We start from the raw sequence: 17,340 nt of genomic DNA, 5'->3' as shown, positions 1-17,340 counted from the left end.
CTCGTTGCTTGACAATATTAAGGTTGAACCACTGTAGTCACATGAACTGTTTTAAATATGATTTTAGTACCTTTGCATCTGAAAGTGTTACTTATCTTGCTGTCAATGGAGGCCTCACTGAGCCATCGGATTTTATCAAAAATATCTTAATTTGTGTTCTGAAGATGAACGAAGGTCTTACAGGTGTAGAACGACATGAGGGTGAGTAATTAATGTTACAATTAAAATTTTTGGGTGAACTAACCCTTTAAAAGGCCCACCAATGTCTATCACATCATTGGAGAGTTTGTTTCAATAATTCATTTGAATGATTCACTGATTATTTGAACTAAATAAATAATGCACTACTGTTCAAAAGTTTTGGGTTGGTACATTTAAAAAAAAAAAAAAAAATGTTATTTAATGTTTTTTAAATATTGAATGGTAAGTAAGACTGCATTTGTTTGATCAAATATACAGAAAAACAATATTATAACAGTTATAATTATAACAGTCTTCTATTTTATTTATTTATTCATTTTATTTTTAAAAAAAAAAGTAATTTGTGCACCTAAAATTTCTGTGGAAACCGGAATAGCTTTTCAGGATTTTTGGATGAATAGAAAGTTCAAAACAACAGCATTTAATTTAAAATAGAAATATTTTGTAGCGTTATAAATGTCTTTAGTGTCACTTTTGATCAATTTAATGCATCCTTGATAAATAATAACTTCGAAAAGGCACCTTCATTCTGTGCATAAGAAATGCTTCTATTTGGGGTTGGATGAACTTAAAACCAGAGTTTTTTAGACAGTTTGTCAACTAGTGGTTCAGGCAACCCACCGACTAATCGATTATGAAATGAAGTAATTTTCCACATCCTTATGGTAAGGTTCCACACTTCCTTTCATATGAATTTAGTTGCTCTGCGGCAACGCTGAGAACCGCTGACAGGACCGGGGCAAAGCGTTACGCTGGCATGAAGCTCACCTCGCTTTTACTAAACACCCTACTGAAGGCCTGTCAGATTGATGTTCAGAGGCGTTAAAAAGATTTTTCTATTTCTCCCTCATTTTTTCCCCTTGTAAGCTACGGTTATATGATTCACTTTGACGTGATCTAAAGCCTCTCTAAATGTCATGTGTTGATTTTATGGCGATAAGCAATGGCCAAAGACAACCCTGCATGTCGTTGTGCAGTTAAATGATCTATGTAGCAGGTTGCTTTTGCTTAATCTGCCATTTATTGCTCTCTGTTGTATTCGATGCATTTTTCCACCCTCGCTGCAGTGCGAGAGAGTCCCGGATAATTTATCAGGCTCAAAGAATTAAGTAAGCTACATGGCGGCAATGAATTGTTCTGTTACTCTTCACGCCGTCCGTTCCTATTATCTTTCTGCTTTGCTGTAATCCCGCCTATTCTTGGCCCTCCACTTTATGCCGCGTTGGGTTTGACAGCCGTCTTCTCTCGCTCTAAAGCACGAGTGGATATCCAGTGTGTAGGCTGGTGACTTGCTGGCAGAGATGAGCGTTTCATCACATGCTAATTGAGCAATAGATGCTGAGGATAAGTGCATGCTTACGGCAGCGTCTGCTACATTCACCTGTCTCCTCCATTAGAGGCAGGTCTCTCCAGCAGAGGATCACTTTGAGTGGGCCTTTATTTTTTCCTTCATTGCCCTTATTTTCCTCCATTAGCCAGGTTTGTGTGGTTGTTCCTTTATCTCAATCTGACCTCTGAATCCCCTTCTCCATGACCTGTGTTGCAGATATTTGGCTTGTTCTTTAGGCACTACACAATTTGATCCGATTTCAGATCATTTCAAAACAATCCCTGATGCATTTTCAGTCTATAGATTCTGTCATACTAACGTAGGTCTGCTCTGACCTGTCAATACAAACATTATAAGAGGATTTAAAGCCACCATGGAATCAAAAATTGACAGTGTTTTTTGTATTTATGGAATATTTCAGTATTTAATATAAGTGATTCTCTCATGCACATATATTTTTTTTTTTTACTTCATGTGCCTTTGTAATCTATAATCAAAGTAACCTTACCCTCCCTCTTGCAACGACATCTCTTCTCTGATGTGTTTTCTGGCACGATGGTGGGACAGCATGTCTATCACATGAGATCACAGCAATAGCAAACCACGACCATCCAATCAATTCCCCATGGACAAAATCAAGTCCCGCCCTACATTTTTTTTTTTTTTTTTTTTTCTTCTCTAGTTCAGGAAACCATTTCACTCGGATATACGTCACAATAGGGAAGCAAATACTTAAGCAACTTCCGTTTCATGCTGATTTTAATAACCTGTTATGTTGTTTTTATTTAATTTAATTAACCTGCTATTTTATTTCATTAATATTGTTCAATGCCACAAGAGAGTGACCTTAAATTTGCCATTGTCAATCAGAGCACATCTTGTTTTCTTTGTCTTTGTCAACTTTCAAGTGCTACATTGTGTCCTGCAATTGTGATCCATGTGTGTATATATTTTCATGCCACCTCTGTGCTGCATTAAAAAGTATTTTGTGGCGTCATACATGTAATACAAAAGTTATCATTATCAACATGTTATCATTTATTATTATCCGTTTGAATGTTGGTAGACTTTGGAATTGACAGAAGGGATGCTTCTGTTAATCAGCCAGTGCTGTATTCTCAAAATGGCCAAATATTGGCTGACATTTTAGTCTGGGTGAAAGATACTAAATCACCATGGCCTGTGTTTGTTTGTGTTTTTTCAGTGCGGGACCCAAAGGCGACAATATCTATGAGTGGAGATCCACCATCTTGGGGCCTCCAGGTTCAGTCTATGAGGGGGGAGTGTTCTTTCTGGATATCACCTTCTCGTCCGATTACCCCTTCAAGCCACCAAAGGTACAGTATAGAAACATCTCTTCCCTTTTTATTCACTATTTTTAGGTTTTAAAGGGTGCTGTAAGCGATTTCTGAGAATCGTTGTTGAACACTGTTGATATTTGAAATAAACCCAAACAAACACACACCTCCCTTCATTGCCCCGCCCCCAAATTGCACGAATATGCAATGCAAGAGTGGATGTTGCTTTATCATAGCAAAAGTGAAGCAAAATAAAGCTTTGTGAAAAATAAAGCTAAGATGACGAACGACAAAGAAGAACAAAAAATTAACATACAGTACACGAGTATATACAAACCAAAGTTGTAAAGTTGTAAAAAGTGGCACCAGCACACGCTCAAAACCAATGTTACTCACGTATGGAGCAGAAACAACGCAACCTTGTCATCTGTTTTCAAGCCTTCCCACTTAGGGTCTCTCCAGCGGTGGAAAGCTTTTCTAACATGAAGCAGTGTTTTGAAATTGCCCATCACTACATAGTGTTGAATAAAGTAGTTATTTTGTGTTTTTGGCACACAAAAAGTATTCTCGTCGCTTCATAACATTAAGGTTGAACCACTGTAGTCACACAAACGGTTTTAAATATGTCTTTAGTACCTTTCTGGGCATTTAAAAGTGTTAATTATCTTGCTGGCAATGGAGGTGTCGCTGAGCCATCGGATTTTATCAAAAATATCTTAATTTGTGTTCCGAAGATGAACGAAGGTCTTACGGGTGTGGAAAGACATGAGGGTAAGTAATTAATGACAGAATTTTCATTTTTGGGTGAACTAACCCTTTAAGTGAATGATACATGAAATACTTGCCAAAAGAAGGCATTTTAGAAGACAGAATAATCATGGTTTTGAACCTGCATAGGCAGCTCATTAGGCTTCATAACAGGCTCTCAATCTAAATGCAAAATCAAATGGATTGGAATGTATTTAGAAGCACTTCAGAGTGAATCTTGAAACTTGTTCTTGAATATGGGACAGAGCTTAAAACAGCTGTATCAGCCATTTGGTACTGTTCTTGTGATTATAAATTCATAAATCTAAGTCTCATGACATTTCTAACATGTAAATGTAAATGATCAGTTCAGCATAATCTAACAATGTTAGATGTTTTGCTCAATTATTATTGGTGTTCAGTTATTAATAATGGTTCTTATTATTATTATTAATGTTGAAAACCATTTTTCCTGTTTGATATTTTGTTAACAGAAATGGAAATCTCAATGCACAGCATTTATTTGAAATGGAAAACTTTTGTAACATTATAAATGTCTTTACTGTCACTTTTGATTTAATGTGCCCTTGCTGAATAAAATTATTGATTTCTTTTTTTTTACCCCAAACTTTTGACCAGTAGTGTAATTTGTAATGGAAAAATCTATTCTATGCCATGCTATACTATAATAGTAAAATACAAAATAGAAGCATTTTCTCAAGTAGACACTTTAAGTTGAACCCATCTTTGTATGTGTGCTTTGCTATTATTAGCCTATAGTTGGTCACAAAAGAGCAGTGGCCTTTAATTAAGATTTATTAGGTCTACCAAGGACGTTCTGTAATGGATCATTCAGAACAGGTATTGACCTCTGTTAAAATACCTCAAGGATAATGTGATGCTGAACGATTGTGTTTGTCTGCTATTTTGTGTGCTGGATGGCTGTACATACTCCTTCCGAGCACTGGCTATTTCCAGCGTAAAGCAACTAGCGAGATGCCGACAGGCCGCAATGTGGTTTAGGGAAGCTGATTTACTCCTGCTCGGGCTATAAAGGTGAAAGTGTCAACCACGCCATCTCGGATTAATTAGCATCCGAATCTCCTTCCTCAGCATGTTTGGGAATTTGCACCACTCTGAGTGGCTCTTCGCCTCAGTCTGGCCCTCATCTAGACCGTCAGCGGCATCTGTAAACAACAAGTTTATATAAAGCTCATGGGCTGGTGGGGGCTCTTTGTTCAGATCAAGCCACTGCAAAGCTCTAATCCACTAATTATAAACAGGATTCATCCTCTGCGGTGGATGCCGGGCAGAGCCGGCGGCCCACACCCCCTCATTCTTTTGTCACCAGATGAAACGCAGAGCAACTTGGGGGCCGATCTCGCCTACGTTCGTTTAGGGTCGGTGCTCTGTGAAGTCGCTGCCTGCTCTCACTCGCTGAATGGTGTGGCTTGGTTTGTGGTCCACTAATCTGTGCTTTTGTGAATGAGTCTCTCTGTCTTTGGAAGCAGGGTGGAAAGGACAGGGAGACAGGCGTTTCTTCCTAAAAGTCTATCTAGAAATAAGAGTATCGATTAAGTCGAGCTGTAAAAGGCTCTAATGCATTGGCTTGTTTACAGAGCAGTTTGGTTGGGTCATTATGTGCCTTTAAAAAGAGATCTTTCTCTTTTAGTTTGTCTTGTCTCTTTTTTTATTTCTGTCTGTCTGTAAGAATCTCTAAAACCCCACCTGACTGTCCTACACAGATAGCTGTGTTGCTAAGCTAATTATGCTATTACTGTACCTAATAAGCATAAAAGGGTGATAATTCAATAAAGATCTGATCATGGCCTTGATCAACTTTCAATTGGATTCAACCTTCAGCAAGTTCACTAGCAGTCATATATCTTTGAACTTAGAAAAAGAAGTTAGTTGTTTTTTAAATAAAATTGTCAGACTGACTGATCAGATAAAAAAATAGTGCTATGTAGTGTGTGTGTGTGTGTATATATATATATATATATATATATATATATATATATATATATATACACACACACACACACACACACACACACACACACACACACACACACACACACACACACTACAGCATAAATGAGTACACCCCCTATGAACAAATACAAAAGATGTATTTTCTTTATGATCACTAATACAATTCATGGAAAGATGGCAAAACTAAAATGTATTAAACATATACATAATAAAATCTGAGAAATGTGTCGTTAATAGCCATAAAATAAGTAAATTACCAATTTTGTTTAAATTAAGGATTGCAGAAATGAGTACACCCTAGATTTAATTCAACAAATCTATAATATTCTAGCACTTAATATGCCCTCCTTAATTTTGAATAACTGCTCTGACCCTTCTTGGCACAGAGTGTACAAGTTCATGACAAATTGTCACATCTGTCCTGTTTAACTCCTGGATGATGAGCTCCTTAAATGCCCTGATCTTTAATGGGGAGTGTTGCTCAACTCGTCTCTACAGAATCCCCCACAGGTGCTCAAGGGTGTTAAGATTGAGTGCAATACATGTCCACAGAAGGTTTTTCACCTTGGGAGAATGCATATCCTCATTGTCATGTTGAAAAAATGCCCAACAATGCAGGGAATGAGGAAAAGGTAACATCATCTGTTTCAAGTTTGTTTATTAAATTACACAGTGGTGTGGGAATTCATGACAGCATTGATAAAGCACAACTCCCTCACACCTTCAGCACTCATACATCCCTATATAAGAGCTTTACTACCACTGAACTTCACTGTGGGAACCAGGCACTTCTCACTGTACTCCTCCTCTAGCAGCACCATAACATTTTGGATGATGTTAGATCCAAAATGATTGATTTAGTCTCATGAGACCAGAGTATTGATTCCCAGAATCTATATTTTGTAAATATGGGCTTTGAAAATGGCTAACTGACTTTATTGTGCTTTGGCTACAGTAGGTAGTTCCAGTGAGAACAACAACCATGCATGTCATTTCTGCAGGCTGCATCTTACTCTGTGAGATAAACAGTCACTCTTTTCATAACTTTTGCTGGCTCTGAGACACTCGCTTGGTATTTCTCCTGCTCTTTGTCTAGCAAAAAAATCCCTCATCACTAAATGAAAGCTTAAAATGAAGGCCTTTTCACAAGTCCATTGTTTTTGAATTCCTGTGTTACTTTTGCTATATTTTCACACTTAAACAATGATTTGGTAATCCTCTTGTACCACTGTCCTCTTTTGTGCTAAGAAATAAGTCTCCTGACAGTTCTCTCACAAGTGCTTCCATTGTTGTCAGCATTAAGTCTGAGAATGATTCAGTGGCCTATATAACACTTTTAATTGTCAAGAAATTACTTCTTTAAATGTTTTAGTTCAACATACTTACCTGTTGATCAAACATTGCCTTAAACTTACACCAGAAAATTTATTTAGTTTTATTTAGTAACTTTTAGGAGGGTGTACTCATTTTTGCTACACAACATTTTATCACCTTGATAAGAAAATCTCATTTTCCTGAATAATTTTGACATGCTTCTTTGGTAATTGATTAAGCAGGCTTGCTGGAACATTATATCTCTAAAGAACCCTAACATGTCTTCTAAGTAATTGAGTAATTGCTGACTTTCAGAAGTTTTAGAGGGGGTGTACTCATTTATGCTGTGCACTGTATATATAATATGTGTATAAATTATGGTAATAACAGCAGTATTGGGGATAGTTATTCTTTTTATTAAAAAGTGCAATATCAAATTAATATAAAATGTTTGTTTTTAATAATTTATATTAATATAATTGTTAAATTATTATTATTTTATCATTAATATTAGATATTTAAATTCTTAGAAAAAAATGCATATTTTTTCTTTTTATTTTACAGTCCTCTTCCTCATGTACATACTAGGTACAGTAATTACAATAACTGGGTACTAACCCTAAACCTACACCTAAACCTAACCTTAACCCCTGTAGTTAACTTATATTACCCAGTATTTTCTTAGGTAAGTACACTTTAAGTACATGCAAGTACATGTACTGTTTAAAAAAGTGCAACCATTCATTTTTATATAAATATTCTTATGTAAGTATATTTACATTCAACATTTCTGTTAACTTGCCAACCATCTTGGATTAATATTTCTGCTTAAATTCAATTCAGGAATGCTTCACAAAGGGATGTTCAAAACAGTAAATATTATTTGTTATTTCAAGCTATGTTAGTGTGTGGGATTTTTTTTTTTATGTTTATGATATTAGGTTAGGATAAAAATATCCTATCAGTATGTTTTTTCAGGTGTGAAATGTATTTCTCTGTATTGTTTGCCTAAATGTGACTAAAAAGGCCATCTTAGAAGGCAGCTGCCCACCTTCAGGAACAGTCTTTGCATTGGTAGTGTGCCTTAAAATGCTATAGGCAGCTCACTAGGTTTTTCTCTTCATAGGGGAGTGTCATGAACTCTCTCTTGTTTTGTTTCCCAGCGTTGTCCGTGAGGCCTCACACTGGCTGCCTGTGTCATGCTGGCTGTGTTTTCGACCGAGTCGGACTCCGAGACCACCGTGTTCATACAATACCCACATTGTGCCAGGCAGGCATGGTTATTTTGGTCGCTCGGTTTATGCTGCATCATGTGACGGACGTCTTAGTAGCTGCTGCAGGGGGCAGAGTGAGCAAACAAGAAGTGCTCTTTATGTGCTAAAGGAGCAGACTAATGCATGACCCGGACTACTTCTTGACCCTTATCCGGCAGACTGGGCCCTCCCACAATACCGCCATCAGTTGTGTCCCGCTGGTCCTGTAAGCCAGGGCTATAAGTCGTCAATACTCCAGATAAGGGCTACTGACACACAGTTGGGAAGCTGGGTCAGGTTAAGCTTGCTTGGCTCTCTTGTCTCACTGGATCAATAGCTTTCAGGATTCAGCCCTGGTTTCTGAGAGCACTGTTAATGAGAGTGAAAGCTGTGATCCAGCTCTCAAAAGCCCCCTCTATAACGAAAGCCCTGTTACAGCGCATCCAGAGTATTAAAGTGTGGTTCTGGACTGGTGAGCTAACATCAGCCCTTTTTAGATAGACTTGTTTTGTGATCGTTTTGGTTTCCTCCTGTGCAGGTCACGTTCCGTACGAGGATCTATCACTGCAACATCAACAGTCAGGGTGTGATCTGCCTGGACATCCTGAAGGATAACTGGAGCCCAGCTCTGACCATCTCGAAGGTCCTGCTTTCCATCTGTTCTCTGCTGACAGACTGCAATCCAGGTGAGTACAGCAACTCAAGGCTTAGAAGAAAAATGTTCCAAGCCTTAAGCCTAGAAAAAAATTACGAGGACAGTTGGTTAATAGGAGAGTTGTTTGAGCTGTAACACCAGAAATGAAAATTCATGTACTGTGCCTCAAACCTGTATGACTTTACTTTCTTCTGTGGAGCACAAAAGAAGATATTTTGAAAAATTTCTCAGTGAATGGAAATAAATGGGGTCTGGTGTTGTTTGGATCCAAATGACTTTCAAAACATCATCTTTTGTGCTTATCGTTTTCTGTTTATCTGCAAATTCATGTTCTTGCAGAGCATTGCGATGTTTACTCTCTTATTACTCTCACTTAATGCATGATTCCTTTACTCAGATTCACCATGACATACACGCACCAGATAAAATAAAAATCAGTTGATTAGAAAATGAATCTGACCATGTGAAATTTTTCCTATTCATTTGCGCTTTTAAAAGGTTTATGTTTTTGACTGAAGGCCCTGGGTGTCCAATCCTGCTCCTGGAGAGACCCCTTCCTGCAGAGTTTAGCTCTTTCCTGCTCCAACACACCTACCTGGATGTATCTAGTAATCCTAAAGACCTTGATTAGTCGGTTCAGGTGTGTTAAATTATGGTTAGGTTAAACCAGAGATGGTCTTATTATTGGGAGATATGAGAATCTGTGGCTCTACCATTGGAGAAACCGTAACGGCTAACTTGGATCACGTGCGCCTTGATAACCAATCACATTACAGCCTTAACGACGTCATTGAATTTCGTTGAATTTCGAGTTGTGCGACAGTCAGTCGCTGTTTGCGGATACCATAGAAATTAATGAGTCGCGCAATTGTCCATGACTTCTCTTATTAAACAGATTTTTTTTTTTTTTTTTTTGCTTAGCTGATGGGCTGTCGATTCATTAAATAAGCTATTTCCTCACAAAAGCGGTTTATTCAGCACAGTGAAGACTCTTCTCCATTATCATCCATTAAAAAGAAACAACCACTTGTCTCCTTCACTTAATACCACAGCGTTAGCAGGCGTTACGCTTTTTCAGCTGAGGTTGCAGGCTTGCCTTCAAGCGGCTTTGGTTGAACTCTGTAGGAAGGTGGGCCTCCAGGAGCAGGATTGGACAACCCTGCTTTAGGACCTTCAGTCAAGTCCTGAAGCACAGACTTAAAGGATTAGTTCACTTCTGAATGAAAATTTCCTGATAATTTACTCACCCCCATGTCATCCAAAATGTTTCTTTCTTTCTTCAGTCGAAAAGAAATTATGGTTTTTGAGGAAAACATTCCAGGATTTTTCTCCATATAGTGGACTTCACTGGGGTTCAACGGATTGAAGGTCGAAATTGCAGTTTCAGTGCAGCTTCAAAGGGCTCTATGCGATCTCAGACGAGGAATAAGGGTCTTATCTAGCAAAACGATTGGTCATTTTCCGAAATAATAAAAATGTATATACTTTTTAACCGCAAATGCTCGTCTTGCACTGTTTCGCCACACATGACGTAATCACTTTACAAAGGTCACTGAAACTGCAATTTAGACCTTTCACCTGGTGAACCCCACTGAAGTCCACTATATGGAGAAAAATCCTGGAATGTTTTCCTCAAAAACCTTAATTTCTTTTCGACTGAAGAAAGAAAGACATGAACATCTTGGATGACATGGGTGTGAGAAAATTATTAGGAAAATTTAATTCTGAAGTGAACTAATCCTTTAAGGAGGATCGGAAAAATAAATTCAGATATATTCCGCAAAATATACATTTTTACACTGACAATGCCTCAAACGGGCAGAATCAGGAGCAGAGAGTGATTGAAAATACAGCAGTGGCTGTATTGTCAAATATTAATAACTGATTTTGTTGTAGTCAATGTTTTATTTTTTATTTTTTTACCTTTGAGGTTTTTTTTTCATAGTAAAATAAAACCTGTAGCTGTAGTTTGCCACTTTTGCCAAATAATTTTGTCAGATAAATACCTTAACCAAGTTAGTGTTGTTTTTTTTGTTTTTTTCCCTTCATATTTAAAATATTTAAAAAATATAAAATATTTTCCTCATATTTTGATCATTTAATCAAACTTTTAAAAACAAATTTCCCCTCTGGATTTCACTTTTGGTCACTACTGTCGATGGGCAAATAAAGATAAATGAAAATTAAACTGGCAAAAAATATATTTATTTAATTTGATACACATTATGCCAGCAGAGACTAACCCTGAAATCAAATGAAAAATTATTGTTTGAATAGCAAAGAATCTCAACCCTAAAAAATGTCCAACATTAATTGAAATAAAGCTGAAATAAAATAAAAAATATTAGATGAGAAACTCAAAAATACTTGAATTAGACTTTTTGCCTTGTCAAAATGTTGTTTTGGCAACTAACTGAAGGAAAAAAATAAAGCTAAATAAAAGGATTTAAAAAAAAAATACAATAAAATAGAAATAAAAGCATGTAATAAAATTACTAAAACTTAAACTAAAATTAAAATGGAAACGAAAATATAAAAATAAAGGCTAATTCAAAATATTAATAAATACTATAATAGTATATAAAAAATACTAAAATAACACTGCCTACATTTTGTTAAGTGAATTCCTTGAATCTAGAAAAGATTGATGACATTTATTTATGAATGATGTTGAAACTGATGACTAAACTTCAGTCTTGATGTTGCATGTGTCTAGTCATGTTCATTTAAGGTCTTCATTGTTGTGTTGCTTGAAGTAAGTGAAAACCGACCTTTCGGAACAGGCCTACAGTTTCGAATCCTCTGTGAAGCCGTCACCATGTTTGTCTCAAACATCTCTGACATTGTTGTGTCAGCTGAGTCAGCACATGACAGATGTGTCTGTTGAATCCCACACAGCTCTTTCATTTACACTCAAAGATGGCTCACTTCCCACTGCTCTCTCTCTCTCTCTCTCTGTGTCCTTCCCAGCGCCTGTCTGCGTCTTTCAGAATACTGTGTTCTCGCTGACTCCTGGGTATAAGAATGTCTCACTTTTTTTTTTTTTTTTTTTTTCCGTTCTTCTTTCTTTTTCCCCTCTCGTCTCTCAGCGGATCCTCTGGTGGGAAGCATAGCTACTCAGTACCTGACCAACAGAGCAGAGCATGACAGGATAGCTCGACAGTGGACCAAGAGATACGCCACATAGACGGTGGGCCGCTGACACCTAGACCCCGCTCAACCCCTATCCACCCCCTTCTTCCCAGCTTCCCTTTGTCCACCCCTCCTTCCCACACTCTTCTCCACCGCCGCCCCAGTTTCCATCACCCACAGGAGTGTAAAGATCCAGGAGAGGCAACTTTACAACGTGCAACAAATCTTTATAGCCTTTACAATACGGACTTCTGTGTAAATGTCATACTGATTCTACCCCGTGTTTTTACCCGATACGGACTGGGAGCGCAGACAGGACCCGCCAAGGTGTAAAGGCTGCCGGAGTAGAATTTTGTAGCTGTAGATTTAGTTCTGTTTAAAAGCCTACTTGCAAGTCTTGCTTCTTTGGGATATAAAAAATGTATTTTGTGATGTAATAAGGAAAATGTTCCTAAAGTCAACCAAATATTATGGTGCATTTTAGCCTAATTCATTATCTGTATGAAGTCAAAGAAAACTACAAAAAAGATTAAAAAAAAAAAAGAAAAACATGCTGTAGATTATTAGAAATGATGTCATTTATATGAGACCCACGCTCATTTCCAGTTCTGTGGTACATGCTGTTGTGAATCTGTTATACCTTTGTCAGTTTGTAATGAAGCGATCTCATTGAACGTTTTGTAGCTCAGCTGAAATGAGCAACCACTGTAAGATCCCCTCAAACACAATAAAAAAAACAGTCCCCGGGTGAAGTGTTTGTGTGCTGTTTTCTACACCGGTATTAAGATCCCATTAGTTCAAAAGTGGCGGACTCATGTGTCAAAAACGCTTCCATTTCAAAAGTTTTAAATTAATACTATTAAGACTATCAAAAGTGATGGTAAAGACACTGATAATGTTAAAAAAAATTCCAAAAATGCATCACTGTTTCCACAAAAATATTAATCAGCACAGTACTGATAATAATAGATGTTTCTTGAGCAGGAAATCATCATATTAGAATGATTTCTGAAGAATCATGTGACACTGAAGACTGTAATAATGATGCTTTGTCATCACAGGAATAAATTACATTTTAAAATATATTCAAATAGAAAACAGTTATTTTAAATTATAATGAGATAATATTCATAATGATTCATAAAATTACTGTTTTTACTATATTTTTGATCAAATACATGCTTTCAGAAATATTACCGACACCAGAATTTTGAACAGCCACATTTGTAAACATGCCATAATTACTTTATTACTTTATTTTAAATTCTTTATAAGGGCTTTATTTGGCTTTTACCCTTTTTCCTAACATTTATCAATGCATTTTAGGGCTATATTTAACCCCTTTTAAACCACAGCTACCTGCACATATGCCTAATTTTTTTCAAAGGTTACATAAAATAATAGAACAAAGGACTGAGCAGGCATTTTCCTCACACTTCTTAAATATGAGGCATTTTCTGTTGTGTTCAGTGACATTTGGTTCATTTTCACCCTGTTCATTTTCACGCTGACAACTAATGACATCCCCAGGTAAAGGAGCATTTCACACAATTTCTACCTAGGTTCTACCTTAATATAATAAAGCTAGGAGAATAGTTTTTGTGCACCAAAAAAAACAAAATAATGACTTTTCAACAATATCTAGTGATGGCCGATTTCAAAACACTGCTTCGAAGCTTTACGAATCGAATCAGTGGCTCGGAGCGCCAAAGTCACGTGATTTCAGCAGTTTATCCGTTTGATAGGAGATCCGATTCACTAATTCGAAACAAAAGACTCGTAAAGCTCAGAAGCAGTGTTTTGAAATCGCCCATCACGAGATATTTTTGAAAAGTTATTTTGTTTTTTTGGCGCACAAAAAGTATTCTTGTCGCTTTATAATATTAAGGTAGAACCACTGAACTCACACGAACTGTTTTAAATATGTTTTAGTAACGTTACCTTTATGGATCTTGAGAGGTTCGATGGCTTTGCTCTCAATAGTGGCCTCACTGAGCCATCGGATTTCATCAAAAAATATCTTAATTTGTGTTCCGAAGATGAACGAAGGTCTTACGGGTGTAGAACGACATGAGGGTGAGTAATAAATGACATTATTTGGGTGAACTAACCCTTAAACCACGCATTGCGGTGTCAAACTTGTACAGTGTGAAAAAAAACATGTGTTTTTAGAATGTTACAACTAGATGCTTAGCAACTGATTGCGTGTTATTATATTCAAACGCTTTGGGCAGACACGGAAACACCGCGCAATGTAGCCTATATAAACAGTCGTTTCTGCGTATGATAGGAAACACGTCAAACGACGATGGAAAAAGCAAGAATTGGAGTGAAGAAGAGACCGTTTCATTCTTAACTTTTATATTTCGAAAAGTTCACTCCGAAAAACTTAACATTACAGTCAGATATGTTGTAATATGAGGACGCGCAATGCTAAAGCCTTTACGTAAACAGGTCACGTGCTGCATTTGTCCAGTCAGTAACACTGACACCGCAAATATTCAAATACGGACTTTAAACCGGGGTTTAAGAATGTGAAATGTGAAATGGAAGCTTATGATTACCCAGGATTAACTGTTAACCACGAGTATATTATGAACAGTGTGAAACGTGAATAAAGGTAACCCAGGATGACCCAGGGTTAACTATTTCAAGTGTGAAAACACTATTGATTGCATAAAAATATTGTGTTCTGTATCGCATGGGAAAAAATGTTATTCCACAGTTTCTTTATATCTTTTAATCTTTATAATCATCACAATTAAAAACAAACAAAAAAAAACAGTTGTTTATACACAGTTTTAAAATGGCATTCCCATACAAATCACTAAATTATAAATTATATTAAGGAAAAAAAGCACTAATTAATTGACTGTAAATAGGTTGATTGTTCTGCAGGAACAGGCACATTTATTTTTCTTAACTTTATAATTTGTTATATATTTTTTTTTAATAAATATTAGGCAATGGCCCTGGAAGTATACCTGATGGTCTCTCAGTCCTGGTCATGGTTTTATGAAATGTAAAAAAATCATGGCACTGGCAAAATATCTACTGTAACAATGAAATGCTTGTATACAGTTTGCTTGCAAATCATTTCATCAGAATATATGGTTCTTTTTAAATGGCCAACAATGGAGAAACCAGCTTACATAATGATGTAGCCAAAACTAACCAGCCAAACCCTGAACTCTTTAGTTTCCTCTAATGTATGGCTGACACAAGCAGCTGTCCATCAAAAACTATCGTTTTGAGAAAACTTCCTCTTCATTTAGGGTCATATTAGTTCACAGCTGACTCGTGGACTTGCTCACTCCACAAAGCACGTGGGTATGACATTCATTAGCACTGTTATGTCATTTTTGGCATCCATGAAGGGGTCACTTGGTAATCTTGTGTACATCTCACATTCATATTGGCTCTGCCTTCTGAATGTTTCTACAGTCAGATTGAGATGAGTTTTTTTTAGGGTCGCTCCCAAAAGAACATTGGTCTCGACTCGTTTTCTCTTTCGCTGTGAGTGAACTGAGATTCATTCTGACCTGTGTTGATAGTGTCAGATTTACACCCAGGGGGGCAGGGGAATGCGAACTGCTGTCTGACCCAACTTGAATGTTTGCAGCCCCCTGGTGGCACCTTTCTTAATCACACTTAGCTGGGAGGGTGATAGAGATCGACCCAGTGTCCTGTAGGGATTGATTATTTTATTGGTTGTCAATTATTAGTTGCTCATCCGTTTTATGATGTGGTGATGTTTTTCTAATTTTGTGAGTCCCAATGGAATCTCTAAGGCTGTGTTGGAGTACTAGCTTGCTTACCTGAATTCTACACACCGTATACTGCCTATTATGCATTATACGCAACAATAAATGCACATGGCCTCATGTTACATGAGTGCAGTCCAATTATTATCTTCATATGTATAATATATATATATATATATATATATATATATGTATATATATATATATGTATATGTATATATATGTATATGTATATATATGTATATGTATATATATGTATATGTATATATATGTATATGTATATATATGTATATGTATATATATGTATGTGTGTATATATATGTATATATATGTATATGTATATATATGTATATGTATATATATGTATGTGTGTATATATATATATATATATATATATATATATATATATATGTGTGTATATATATGTGTATATATATATATATATATATATATGTGTGTATATTTATATGTATGTATATAAAGATAATAATTACCTGTGTCATATATATATATATATATATATATATATATATGACACACACACAGTATTATTGCTGTCAAACGATAAATCGTCATTAGTCGCATCCAAAATATAAGTTTGTGTTTACATGATATATATGTGTGTATTGTGTATATTTATTATGTATATATAAATACACACACATGCATGTATATATTTAACAAAAATATTAAAATATTTGTATATATGATATAAATTATATATAAATATAAATATATATGTATGTGTGTGTATTTATATATACATAATAATTATACACAATACACACATATGTTTTTTTTTTCCAAATATATATAATCAAAATAATAAAAAATAATTTAATTCTTACAATTAAAATAATATATAATTAGAATTAAAATAATATATAATTCGAATTTATAATTAAAATAGTCTTTTTAATGATGATATAGTTATAGAATTATATAATGAAAATAATATAATTTATTAAATAATTTCCATCTATTTGAAATAAATGCTATTTGTTCTTTGGAACTTCATATCAAAGAATCATGTAAAAAAAAAAAAAAAAAAAATATATATATATATATATATATAATCAGGTTTCCACAAAAATATTACACAACACACACACACACATGCTAAATATGAAGAAATAAAATTCTATGTATACATTTTTTTTATTATTATTATTTATTTGTATTTTGTTTCATTTCTTATTTTATTTACATTTATTTACATTATATACATTTTACTTATATTTGCATTTTTGTCTTATATTAAATAATATAATTTATTTTATTTTATTTATAATTTATTTGTTTTTAGTAGATGAGTTGGATTGGATAGTTGACTGTTAGAAAAAAAAGTCAAAAAATGTCCAGCAGTGAATTCCTTTAATGCTGTTTCTATTTGTGTTATTTTGATGACTTCACTATTTTTCTAAAATATGGAAAATGGTAATTAATTGTTAATGAAGGACCTGTTGGAAACTGAGAACTGGGTCTTTATCACATGGCCACACGAGGGAGACAAACCATGACATCTATTCCTCTCGCTGACAATGTTCTGTTTATATATATATATATATATATATATATATATATATATATATATATATATATATATATACTCATTTCATTGATCCCAAGAGAGATCGGTCTCATTAAATGA

The 17,340-nt window shown here is 35.4% G+C and overlaps 1 protein-coding gene across 1 annotated transcript in view; it reads left to right on the top strand.

Moving 5' to 3' along the window:
* ube2e3 (ubiquitin-conjugating enzyme E2E 3 (UBC4/5 homolog, yeast)) overlaps positions 1 to 12,673 on the top strand; it is a 50,081-nt gene extending 37,408 nt beyond the window's left edge. Inside the window, exons 4-6 of the mRNA XM_051906894.1 lie at positions 2,736 to 2,868; positions 8,677 to 8,824; positions 11,883 to 12,673. Of these exons, the coding sequence (XP_051762854.1) occupies positions 2,736 to 2,868; positions 8,677 to 8,824; positions 11,883 to 11,980 (379 nt within the window). The 3' untranslated portion in view covers positions 11,981 to 12,673. The remainder of the gene's footprint in view (positions 1 to 2,735; positions 2,869 to 8,676; positions 8,825 to 11,882) is intronic.
* Positions 12,674 to 17,340: the final 4,667 nt, after the last annotated feature.

Source organism: Ctenopharyngodon idella, chromosome 9 (assembly GCF_019924925.1).
Source record: "Ctenopharyngodon idella isolate HZGC_01 chromosome 9, HZGC01, whole genome shotgun sequence".
NCBI lineage: Eukaryota > Metazoa > Chordata > Actinopteri > Cypriniformes > Xenocyprididae > Ctenopharyngodon > Ctenopharyngodon idella.
This window is presented reverse-complemented; position numbering and strand designations above follow the sequence as displayed.